At 40.7% G+C, this 13098-nt stretch overlaps 1 protein-coding gene across 5 annotated transcripts in view; it reads left to right on the forward strand.

Moving 5' to 3' along the window:
* cdkl5 (cyclin dependent kinase like 5) overlaps positions 1 to 13098 on the forward strand; it is a 42092-nt gene that overhangs the window by 21466 nt on the left and 7528 nt on the right. For 4 of the 5 annotated variants that reach the window (XM_084925901.1, XM_084926061.1, XM_084926223.1 and 1 more), the window contains exons 9-18: positions 2025 to 2127; positions 4370 to 4456; positions 4917 to 4997; positions 5135 to 5310; positions 7691 to 8529; positions 8754 to 9094; positions 10219 to 10320; positions 10647 to 10752; positions 10901 to 11033; positions 12743 to 12848. In XM_084925901.1, the coding sequence (XP_084782027.1) occupies positions 2025 to 2127; positions 4370 to 4456; positions 4917 to 4997; positions 5135 to 5310; positions 7691 to 8529; positions 8754 to 9094; positions 10219 to 10320; positions 10647 to 10752; positions 10901 to 11033; positions 12743 to 12848 (2074 nt within the window). The remainder of the gene's footprint in view (positions 1 to 2024; positions 2128 to 4369; positions 4457 to 4916; positions 4998 to 5134; positions 5311 to 7690; positions 8530 to 8753; positions 9095 to 10218; positions 10321 to 10646; positions 10753 to 10900; positions 11034 to 12742; positions 12849 to 13098) is intronic. The other variant, XM_084926142.1, reaches the window with a different exon arrangement.

Consider the following 13098-nt stretch of genomic DNA (forward strand, 5'->3'; position numbering starts at 1 on the left):
CAGCTGCATTTTCTGGAATAAGACGAAGAAGAAGAAATGAACACGATTTTAATCTGTTTAAACAGGAGGCCAGTAAAAATAGACTTAAAGTGTCTGGGCTAATATGAGATCTATTTTATTACATATGCACCAGCATGCATTCATCAGTATGAATAAAAATTACCAAGAAAATATCCCCGACACCATTGACAGGTAGGAAGGATCCATGCTTTCATGATGTTTATGCCAAAATACTACAATCTGAATGCTGCAAAACAATCTTCTGTTCTAGTGAGTTCATGTGAACTGTAGCCTAATTTTCTTGTTCTTAGAAGAATGACAACCAGTGTGGTCTTCTTCTTCAAGATTCAGCATATTGTGAGATGTTCCTCTGCATACCTTGTTTGTGGTTATTTAAGTTACTATCAGCTCTAAGCAGCCTTGCTATTCTCCTCTGGTATAAACAAGGGGTTTTTGGTGAGAGAGCTGCTGCTCAGCATTTTTGAACCACTCTGTAAACCCCAGAGATGGTTGTGTGGCAAAAACCCAGAAGATCAACAGTTCCTTAAACATTTTTCCCCCATTCTGATGCTCAGTTTGAAATTCTGCAGCTCGCCTTGACCATGTCGACGTGCATAATTGCATTGAGTTTCTGCCATGCGATTGGCTGATTAGATATTTACATTAACAAGCAGTTGAATAATTTTTTTCCTAACAAAGTGGCTGATGAGTATGTGTAAAAGACACTGGAACTATAGATTTTTTTCCTTTTAGAGTGAATCAATTGTCCAAGCAGCAGGCAAATCAATAAATATGAAAATCTTGTAAAATTACTCTTAAAAGAAAACTATTAATGGATGTTCAGAAATGAAGTCTGTGCTTTCACTGTGTCTGCAAATAGGCTGTTTTTGTTTCCTTGTAAAAAGCAGGCTCTCTCTCAAACAGCTCAAAAACTGTACTGAACACGATTTCATCTTTTTAATTCGTCCTACATTCTTTTATAATTTAATGAAAATTGACAAACCAATTTCATTTTTAATTAGTTCACTACTGAAAGCGATGTATTCATTCCGTTCAGTCTAAGAGACCTCAGCTGTAAAAGCTAGTTAAATATGATTCGACATGCTCTATATCTGGACTTTTACATGACACAAACACTCCCAAATCCCCAGTAAGTCTAACTGGATTGTGTTTATTTGGGTTTTATTACATCTGGGCAAATATAATAAACATTACTGCATTATGCTGAATAAAAGTTGACAAAACACAAAAGTTGACTGATTATTGCCTGTATGATAACTGTCACCCACTTAGTGAGTTCTAACTGCATCTCACTGTTTTTTTGAGAACGAAATTAAGCTAACAAACCATTTTTTAAAAATGTAATTTCACTGCTAAAAATTTTCATTTCATTTCGTTTCTTTAATTCAAATGGCTGGAAAAAGCAGTCAGTGATTCATCTGCTGCATTATGACATGAGCCACCATGCACACACCATACCCAGAGATCAAATTTCACTTTCCTCGTGGACTTCTCTTGCCGATGTTGTTTTGGTGCTTTTGCTGCGTTTAATGTCCATTCTAGCTTGGAGACAGCTGAACGTCATCTAGCCTCGGTTCTGTAGCCTGATTTAGTAAATGCCCTGGAACATTTATTGAGACAGCGTTTGAATGCCGCCCACTCAAATACTCTCTCCCTCCAACACCACCTCTCCTCTGCTTCTCTGCTGCCAGATCTCTCACCATTTCTCACCAGACTTCTCAGCTCTGTTCCCTCAGAAATGACCATCTTCTTTATGAGCTTCTCCATCAGAAACACAACATCGATCGTTTTATTTTAATTGCACCACCTCCGTGAATTCTATCACCCCCGCCCCGCTGTCATCCCTCTCATAATCGTCTCCTCTTCATTCGGGGACTTGGTTTTTACCCTTTTTCCTCGCCATTTTCATTTCCTCTCTCATTATTATCACCCTACCGTCTAATTAACGAGGTCTTTTTGCTGTATTTGATGATTACATATTTGTCTGTTTTTCTCCGTCTCAGGGCTCCTTATGGAAAGGCGGTGGACATGTGGTCGGTGGGGTGTATCCTCGGGGAGCTGAGTGATGGACAGCCCTTGTTTCCAGGGGAAAGCGAGATTGATCAGGTTGGTGAGCCGAAACAAGGGTGAAGCGTATAGCTAATTAAACAGGCTGACTGAAAAACAGAAGTAGCTTTTGATGTTAATAAATCAAAACCTCACATTTCAAAGTCCTACTGTGTGATGTTTAAGGTGGGCTGACAGGTTTTATCTATTTATTTCAGATTGTTATAAAGGGAACAGGCATTCATAATATTTGACGCTTATGCACCTGACAGAACGCCCACTTTGGTTTCTTCTCTGATATAATAAAACAAAAGAAGAATTACTGAGTCCTCGTGTAAAAATCACAGTTACAGGGGCTTTTTTGGACTTCACACCTGGGCAAGAGAAATTTCAATTGTGTTGTCGGAAATAAAGCAACTGGGAGACAACAGAGCGAGCGGGTGGAGATCTCAGAGATGGTGATGAGCGCTAATTTTGGAAATTTAATAGCAAGTCAAATTAAATTTTATTCATCCCCAAATCACAAGTTTGTCCAACAGAGCTCTGAGATCTGAGATCTGTGCACCAGAAGAAACTGTCTCTCTGTTAGCTCGCACACAACCCATCGATATATCGAAGAAAGAAAATGTATTAACACAAATAATCTGTCTCAGGCCTGCCCTCAAACACTTTATGGATTATGTGTCCAATTTGCCGTTCCAACAAGTTTAGTAGGAAATTTATGGAAACAATGTGCATCACTTTCAGGTCAGTGCACCTGGGCTGGTGCTCTCATTTAAAGCACTTTTGTTGATTGGACAGCATACTGTGTTTAACCATCTAACAACAGGTGTATCATTTATGATACTGTGGTTTTGAGTTTTTGTAACCTCTGATGAAGATCTAAATAAATTGTACACTATATTTCTAAGCAATAACACCCAGAAAGAATTATAAATATATATATACATATACACCTGAAGTGTTATACTGAGTGAAATTGAGACAGATATAAAACAACAGATGATCATGTCTTAATGATAAATTTCAATCACCAAAAATGAAACACGGACTTCTTGAACAGGTTGTTCCAGCCAGTGTGTTTTATAATTTATGCAATAGTTCCATTGCTCCAAAAGGCACCAACACCACAAACATGGTCAACAGGTCAAGTTCGGTGATCTGAATTATCAAAGGTGAGGCTTAGCAGAACGCTATCAGCTGCAGCTGTTGCCTATGTTAGCAAAACAGCTATCATTTATAAAGTGAAGACGGTATTTTATCCAGCTCCTTTATTCACCGTAACCTGACACAACCATAAAGGGATTTGTCTCCTTCCAGGATTGAACTGGGAAACTGTGCTTATTAGACAAATGTGTATATTATTAAACCACTAAATATTTACCACACAAAGTTTTTAAGAAAAAGCATTTTTTATATCAGGGTGTCAACATGCTTTTTTAAAAATTGCTGTTAAATTGAGTTTTTACCCAGGACTGAAGAGAAACTAAGGGGCAAGGGGCAGGAAGAAGAATCACCAGCACCATTATAGTCTGGGAACACGGGGCCCCGGGGGCCCAAAGTTTAATCAGGGCCCAGAGTGTCCCAGCAGATCATCATATGCATTAAGATGATCAAAATGATTCAAATCACCTGTCAGCTGTATTGCGGTTGAGCAGTGTGTTGTTTATATGTATGATACTGTAAAATATAAATCCATGATATATGGCTTTACAGAGTGTTTCCTGTCGGTTTGATTTTACAATTCACATCTTTAATGTTTCGCTTTCACCACTCACATGAACATTATTTTACTCGGCAGAAAGCAGCTGCTGAAGATTGTGCTGAATCAGGTTGTGATTGGTTTAGCAGACGTTCACCCCTCCAGTGAACGAAAACGTTCCTCCTTGTCTTAAATGTGCACATCGTCAGATTTGTTAGGTAATAAAACATCGCTGTTGGAAATGTGTAACAATAAAAAAAAACTATAATGGAGAACAAAATGAGCTCATCATCTGTTCCCTAGTTGTGCTGCCACCTTCGATTGTGTTACATGATTTTCATCAGTTTGCCCGGCTGTCACAGAAATGCGCTGTAGATGCTCTGCACTTTTTTTTTGAAGCTTTGGAAACTCCTTGTCCACAAATACGTCTTGAAGTGAGATCATTTGAAGTGGGATTAACTGCTGTTTACAAAGTCAAGAATGAACTTTGATGCTTGAGATCTGCATATATCTTTTACAGACTTGCGTAAATATTAAAAGAAAAAGAATCATTTATGGTAGGGTGTTTTTAATGATATTTCTCTCTTTTTTTGTCTCCAGCTTTTTACCATTCAGAAGGTTTTGGGGCCACTTCCTGCAGAACAGATGAAACTCTTCTACAACAACCCTCGATTTCATGGAATCAGGGTACAAAATACTAACTGTGCTTGAATTCTTCTCTACTTTTTCATCTCCTTTCTCCTCGCCCTCCTCTTCTATTTTTTTTTTTTACCTCCTTTCCTTCTATCTCAGCTTTGTGTCAAATCTCTCTCTCTTTTGTGGCAGTGTTCCCAGCACCATGACTGAGTGGATTGCTATGACTCATGAGATAGGTGGTTGGTGTTCAGTTTAGCAGCAAGAGAAAATGCCCCAGAGGGACGATCAGGACTTGTGTGTGTGCTTGTGTGCATGCGCACGCTTTGTAGTTTGTTCAGCGTGATCCGCTGATAGATTTCTGTGTGATTTGAAGTAAGAGCTCCTTTTATTTTTTTTTACTGGCAGCTACATAAACTGTGCATTGGAAATCGTAATAGTAGTCTTTAATGCACAGAAAGTTTGCGTTGGTTATGAATTTGATCCAGTGTTTGTGTCTTTGTGCTTCTGCCAGTTTCCATCAGTTACTCATCCTCAGACTTTGGAGAGACGTTACCAAGGCATCTTGAGTGGTTTGATGTTGGATTTGATGAAGGTAAAATGCCAAGAAACATTCCAACTCTCACACAAGAATAAGAATTATTGATTAGACTGCTATATCATATATGAAACCTGAGACAGGGGTCACTAAAATGCATCATTCCCTTTACGTGCATGTCTTTTTCCAATCAGAATCTGTTGCTGCTCAACCCTACTGAGCGTTACCTAACAGAGCAGAGTTTGAACCATCCAGCCTTCCAGCCTCTGAGGCAGGCAGAGAGAGAGAGGCCTCCGCCTGCATCTCCCAACCCGCCACGCTCCTCCAAGAGAAAAACACACCATCATGGAGAAAACACGGTTCCTACAAGGTTAGAAAGCAATCCTTTATTTCAGGCTTCTGCCAGAGTGTCTACATGCGGTCATCTTACAAAGCCCAGTTTGGATGTCTCTGTGTTAACACTGGAACTAATGCTGTGTTATAGTGACGGACTTTTCATCACATCTAATGTCAGATACTGTTTGTATCTGATTACATCAAGATTTAGTGTTTCTTTGTTTTTTTTTTTTAAACCAATGCCGTTTTAGTGTTTGTTTTTGTTTGTTTGTTTTTTTCATTTTAATATCCCAGCCCAAGTTGAAAGCTGCAAAACCAGTTTAGCTCACTGAGTTGAGCAGGCAACCACATGCCATATGGATGAGAGTGACCAGCCTGGGTTCGAGTCTGACCTGCAGCACTTTGCTGCATGTTTTCCTCCTCTCTCTCCCTCTGCTTTCCTCTCATTTCTTCACTGTCTCTGTCAATAAAGGCCAAAAATAAGAATTTGATCAGAACCACTGACAGCAAATGCAGTATTAATTTATGCACAACTCTCTTTAGTTCCTGCATTCCCTTTTCAGCCATTCTGCTGAAGATTTGCTGCTGTGCTTGTGATCGTTGTCATGTTGGTTGACCAGGTTTGCATCGGGCTTTAGCTATCAGACCTCAGGTTTGACTCCTGATTACTTTAGTATACAGAGGAGTTCATGGTTGTTAAGACTGTAAAACAAGCTCAACAAGCACAAATCATCACCACTACACCATCGTGCTTGACAGTTAGCATAAAGTGTGTTTGGTTTTCGTCAAATGTCGCGTTGTGCATAACGACTAAACATCTCCACTTCGTTCTTCTCTGTCCAAAGGACATTGCTTCAGAGGTCTTTGTTTAGATGCGACTTTTCAAAGCAAAGCTGTGCTGCCGTGTTATTTTTCGAGACAGGAACCTCGATCTTGGCACCATTTCCTGTTCAGTCAACTATTCAGTCTGTCTAATTGTAGTGTCGTGAACTTTAACATGCTCACAGAGGGCTGTAGAGTCTAAGATGCAGCTCTTGGGTTTTCTTGAAATTCTCTGAGAACTGCACAGTCTGACCTTAGTGTGAGTTTGCTGGGATGTCCACTCTTGGCAGCTATCTGAAATGTTTTACACTTGTGAGTAATCTTTCCCACTGTATAGTGATGAAATTCAATTAGTTTGGAAATGGCCTATAAACCTTCCAATACTGATGGCCAGAAACTGTTGTTACTCTAAAATAACGCATACGCTTAAATGCTCGCACCTTCTGATGTTCAGTTAATCAAGTGCATTTCATTAGACCCCGGCTGCTACTTACCCTACAAATTCCTATGGAAGCAGTTCGAGTGTATTTGGCTTTTCGAACACTGTATCTGTATTTTGATTTAGTTTTTCTTAAACAGATAACGACACAGTGTCATAGGCCACGTGTTCTAGTTCATCTGGGGTTGTATTTATCTAATTTTAGCTATTTTTTGCTGTCATTTTAATATTTGTCAGAAACGCGTCTCTCTCGTAGATGAGACATTGAGTCTCAACCTGTGTTCGTAAAAGTTAAATTAAATAAGTAAATAAACCTGTCCTGATATATAACACTTCACTGGCTTTCATTTTCACATGACTGTATTTTATAACTATATAAACAATGCTTTTATGAGATAACAGAATATTTTCTTTCAACGCGTCTGCTCAGATTCTTTCCTCGTTGTTCTCTTCTGCTTCTTTTTTTTTTTCTTTTTTTTCATTTGGGACTCAAAAAGATACATCAAAAATAAGTTATTATCATTATTTTGACTCACTTGTAGATGTGGAACTGAAAAATATTAAACAAACTGTTGGCCTCAAATTGTATATTTTAGATTAAAATGCTCATCTAAGGCTTGATAAGCTCGTATCATTTTAATGAAAGAAAGGATAAAAAACAGAATCAGAGTTTGCAAGAATAGTTATACTTTACATAGACTACTTTGGTTCTGACACCATGCTGACAGGAAAATCATATAGATTGATTTAATAAGATGCTTTTTCTGGTGCTTGAAAGTTACACTTTCAGTTCTCTGACCAAGATACAGCTCTCGATGATGGATCATCAAGGCTTGTAAAACTACATCAAACTAACTAGCCACGAATCAAGGTCTTAGAAACCGGACAGATCAGTGATTTTTTTGGGGGCGGGGGTTATTAAAAATTTTTTTTTTTATATATATTTTTAAAGTAAAATACTATAGCTATTTTAACTTTTTGTAATGTCATATAGGAAATGCTTCCACAAGCACTTTAATAAACGGTTGTAATATTTGTATAAGAGATTATTTTCAATTTAAAAACATAGACTGTCTTATCCAGATGGTGTTTTTGGTTTACAGCAGTAAATATTAGAACACCATGCTAAACGGCCCTCCCTCTGCTCCTACAGGAGTCACACTAAGAGTTCAAGCCGACGTTCCAATAGCAAAGAATGTTCCAGCCTCCCTCGCCACGGAGACCTCCATCACCTCGGGAATGAGAGTTTTCTCAACGGCAACAAACCGGCACCATCCAGTTTAAGTCCGACTCTGCACCCCAAGGGCCAGTACATGTCCCAGACTCTTAATCGTTCTATCTCCTCCAGCAAAGATCTGGTTAACAACAACCTGCCACACCTGCTCAGCCCCAAAGAATCCAAAAGCAAAACAGAGTTTGATTTCAACTTGGGGCCCTCCCCGAAGTTGCCGGACCAGGGACATGGGGTAAAGTATGGCCACGGCAAACCCAGCTCCTCTCGCTCTCAGCAGCAACAGCAGCAGCAGCAGCAGGTCAGTCGGCACACTTTCCTGGAAAACAAAACTAACACCCTACAGTCTGGGGCAGAAAAACAACACAGTCGACACGCCCACAGTATGGCCGACTCTGCCCACGGATCCATGTCCTCATCCTCTAAGAGCTCAGCGTCTTATCTCAGTCTGTCCAAGAGCCACAGCGGACTGAGCGATGCCAAATCTGTGGGGAATCTCAGCGACGGTCGACTCCACCCGGATGACCCAAACTCTAACACGACAGCTGGGGTGGGACCCAGTGCCCGCTTCTTCCCTGCCAGCTGTTTAGACCTCAACACCCCTTCAGGTCCTTCTGGGCCTCCTGGCAGCCCCTCTACTCGACACAGTGATCGATCTGGACACAGCCCCGCCTCTCGTAGCAGCGGCAATGCCCGCATGGAGAGCAGCACGCTGGACTCTTCATCCAGGCACAAATCCAGACATAAATCTTTAGTGCCAGGTAGGTTTCATTCAAGTCTATTCATTTTACACTTTAAAAGCTTTATAAAAAAAAACAAAAACAAAACACATCATCACAGTGGATTCCAGCAAGAAAAACAAACAAGGAAATTAAAAAAGATTAGCCTGATCACTTAAATTAGTTTGGACAGTTAAATAGTAGAACACTTGTAACTGTTCACTTCTTATCGCTCTGCTAACTTTGACTTCTTTTCTCATCTCCAGAGGACGCTGGTGCTCCGGAGCTCTTGGACCCAGGAGGACCTGGGATGCCCTCCACTCACACTCTGCCTTCCCCTCACGAGTCTTATCATTACGGCCTCGGCTATACCTCGCCTTTCTCCTCTCAGCAGCGGCCACAGCGCCACTCCATGTACGTGAGAAGGGAACGCCACCGACCACACGGAGCGGAGACGGCGATGGCGGGCTTGCCTCCGCCGGGGCAGGCGATACCAACACGAGCCAGTAGCCTGCAGCTCCTCTCCCCACAGCTGCAGCACAGGACCACCCTCGCTGGACACTCAGTGAGTTCTTCGAGGGAGGACTGCACGGACGACATGACGAGGGTTAGTGGCAGAAAGTGCCTCGAACGTGGCGGGATTGAGTCTAAAATAGCAACAGACACACAATGAAAAGCTTAAATTAGGGTGCATTATGTTGAATGATGACAGCAGTTTTTGTAGTTCCCCACACACTTCCCCACCAATCTGAAAAACCAACACCAGTCATCGCTCATAAGGATTTCTAAACACATTGCCATTCTTTATGCCAGAATTATCTGACCAGGATCTCTCCACATTTTAACGACCCAGTCCAGAGTCCTCCAAAATTAAAAAGAACTAAAATTGCTGTTTGCCCCACTTTTAAACCCATTTGTCCTAATGCTAGTACAATTAATTAAACAGCAAACCACAAACAAGGTCAAATGGTGCATTTCAATGACATGAATTAGTTCAGAAGTCCGATCCAAGTGGCCATTCGAGGAACTGTTTTTGGTGTTTCCAAACAGGCTGCCGCTTACTCATGCACAACAGAAATAAGTCATAAACACAAGTAAAATTGCCCAAAACACACAAAATTTTAACCTCCACAGCAATAGTGGCACAATAACACATAAATGATGTGTCAAAAACTTTTTTAAAGGGATGTTGACGGTGATTGGAAAGCACTAAGGTCAGCAGAAAAGGCAGGTGAGGTGTTGCTCATTCGTAAAAGACTTTGACATTTTAACTTAATTTCTCGTGAGATAATGGGAGGTGGGTGCAGCGTCAATGTTTTAACTTTTCAGTAAGTGCTTGAAAACCTTTTTCTGTTTCCCAAACACGATCACTAAAGCTCTGCGTCTGCAGTTTAAAAGCCCGTCTGAAGGCAATAATAACTGGGGCTGTTTTCTTGGAATTGTTCTAAGTTACAGAAAGATGATGGAGGATGAGGCAGGTTGGTGAAAAATCACACAGAGACAAAATTACAGTTCCTGAAATGTATGAAAGCTCATCCGCGGAAGATATTAAACAATGGAAGCGGAACAAAGGGTGAAATGTTCCTTTGTTATGTGCACTGACTGTCTGTGTGCGTGTGTGTGTTTGTGAGTGTGTGTGTAGGAAGTGTCACTGTCTCGCATTATCATTGCCACTGCTTCATGCTGCTTCTCCAGTCTGCTTTGACCTGCAGCTGTCCGTCTTCTCAACAGAGTGAGCAGTCCCCTAAAGACATGAGCCACCCTTGTGCCCCCATCAAAGACTCTACGCGGGACAACACTGCTGCTTTTCTTACACAGCGCTCTAAAAACGAGGTCCGACCCCCCGACTCCTCCCTGTCTCCAGCCAGTTCAGCAAACACAGAGAGTAGCTCTTCTGACTGCTTTTCTTTTTGTGTTCCTACTTAAGCCAACAGCTTCACTGCACGTTGTCGCTGGTATAAATGTAGCCTCACTGAAAAGCGCTAAGATGTCCTGAATGTTTGTGTTGTAAGCCAGAAAAGACTGCGATAGCTAATGATAAGGGATGAAGTGAGATTAAACAGGAATGTCGCTTAAAACGATAAAGGCTGAGAAAAAAATTGTATGTTCCTGTTTCCCTGTGTGTGTTCGTGGGTCTGCACGATGTGTGCACTCTTTAGGTTGGCATGTACCACGACCCTCATGTTGAGGACGGAGCTTCCTCCAAGGAGAACCGGATGATCTTCACTGAGTCCATGCCTCGGAGAGTAGGGAGCTTTTATCGAGGTAAGGAGCAAGAAATAACAGTAAAACCTGTATGGTTCCTCTTTCTTTTGTTTATTATTTCTTTGACACAAAGAAGATCAAAGATCACACATTCATCATATTTAAATGATCAAAACAGTCATTTCCACCTCTTGTTGTTTCTCCTCAGTCCCTTCTCCCAGGCCAGATAACTCCTCTTTCCACGACGGCGTCGGCCAGGGTAGAGGGCCAGTCGTACCCATTGTACCCGGAGACCCTGTCGCCATGGCCAACCACTCCAAACGCCAGACAGCTTTTGACTGGTGAGAGTTCATTTGTAGTCTTTATGTGGCATGTTGAGGCAGCAGTGCAGTAAATGTAGGAACAACAGTGGATTAAAGAAACATGAACAACTTTTAAATTGTTAAGCCTGCTGTTAGAATTGTGCACGTCCAGTACAGAGTGTGTCAGATGTGCAGGACATTTATGGATGAAGACGTTTTGTTTTGGTTTTTTCTTCTTTATAGTTTCCTTCCCCGATCTAAACATCATCCCTGCTGTTAAAGTGTCTGACTTTTTTTTCTCTCGCTGTGTCATTAACACCAATTAAGATCTATTGTTCAGACTCTGTGCTGCTGCACTGAATACATATAAACTCTTTATATATATGATGGGTTATTCCATGAGATAATAAAATCAGCCAATCACATAGCACCTTAGTGAATTTAGGCATGTAGATATGATCTGCTTAAGTTCAAACTGAGCATCAAAGTGAGGAAAAAAGAGGATTTAAGTAACGTTGAATGCTGTATGGTTGTTTTTTGAGCATTTCAGAAACTGCTGATCTACTCTGATTTTCCCACATTGTCATCTCAAGGGTTTACATAGATCCAAAAAAGAGAAAATATCCAGTGAGCAGCAGCCTCTGGGTGAAAGAGCCTTATTTGTGTAAGAGGTCAAACAGCTTCAAGGTTACTGGAAAGCAACAGTAAATCAAAAAAAAACACACATTACAACCAAGGCATGCAGAAGAGCATTTCTGAACCTTGAAGCAGATGGACTACAGAAGCAGAAGACCACACTGGGTGCCACTCCTCCCAGCTAAGAACAGGAAACTGATGCTACAGTTTTCATAGCCTTACAGTTGAAGAGTGGAAAACGCTGCCTGGTTTGATGAGTCTTAGTTTCTGCTGCAACCTTTGAATTTTAGGGTCAAACTTTGGCATAAAAAGATGAAAGCGTGGCTCTATCCTGCCTGTCAATGGTTATGGCTGCTCATACTGGTGTAGAGATATACCAGATACTAGTATAGAGATATTTTCTTGGGACCCTCTGGGACCCTTATTACCCTCAACTAAGCATTGTTCAAATGCCACAGCCTATCTGAGTAGACCATTTCCATCCCTTTATGACCACAGTGTACTCATCTTCTGATGGCTACTTCCAGCAGGGTAATGTGCCGTGTCACAAAGCTCAACAAATCACAAACTGGTTTCTTAAATATGACACTGAGTTCATTGTACTTAAATGGCCTCCACAGTCACCAGATCTCAGTCCAATAGAGCATGTTTGGGATGTAGTGGAACCATAGATTCTTATAATGGATGTGCAACCAATGAACCTGTGATGCTATCATGTCAACATGGACCAAAATCACAAAACTGTGTTTTGCTTTGTTTATTCTTCAAGTGGACTGTTTGTGGTGGCAGTGGCTACAGAAGAAGCCTGAGTTCCTCAGAAAGAGTATATTGTTTTTTACGTATGACTTTTTTATTCAGATTCCTTATTACAACATATTTTTTTAGATTTTCTGTTTCAAAGCATGAATAGTTTGAATAAAGTGTTTCCGTTTTCACATGCAGCTGGTTTGAAATTGTAAATCGTGAAGATTATTAAGTTAGACTCCTTTACTGTGCTGCATGTGTTATTTCATAGTGTATGGTTTCTATGTATTACTGTATTATGTATTTTGTTTGCTCCCATGCACGTTATAATCCAAGTTATATGAAACGTTTCCACATTTGCCATGCAGGACTACTGCAGAAGCAATGGTCATGAATCCTCCAGAGCCCGCCAAAGAGAAGGAAAAGCAAGGCTTCTTCAGAGCCATTAAAAAGAAAAAGAAGAAGTCACAAATAGTAAGATTATTAATAACTTTTTATTAATAAGATTATTCTTGTCACCTGGTTTTTCAAATCAAATATTTGTATTTTGGTTCCATGTGCCGTGTGCCTTTTGAGTTTAGCACGTACTGATTGTAAGGCAGAATCTGCAGTGTCAATATTTTCTTGCAAAACTGTTTCATATGAGCTTAACACTGACATCTAGTAAGATTAAAGGGAAATTCGAATTTAATAGAAAGCTCTTAAAATTGTCGAGTATATCTTA

Source organism: Perissodus microlepis, chromosome 1 (genome assembly GCF_051167445.1).
Source record: "Perissodus microlepis isolate ML-2025 ecotype Zambia chromosome 1, ASM5116744v1, whole genome shotgun sequence".
Lineage (NCBI taxonomy): Eukaryota > Metazoa > Chordata > Actinopteri > Cichliformes > Cichlidae > Perissodus > Perissodus microlepis.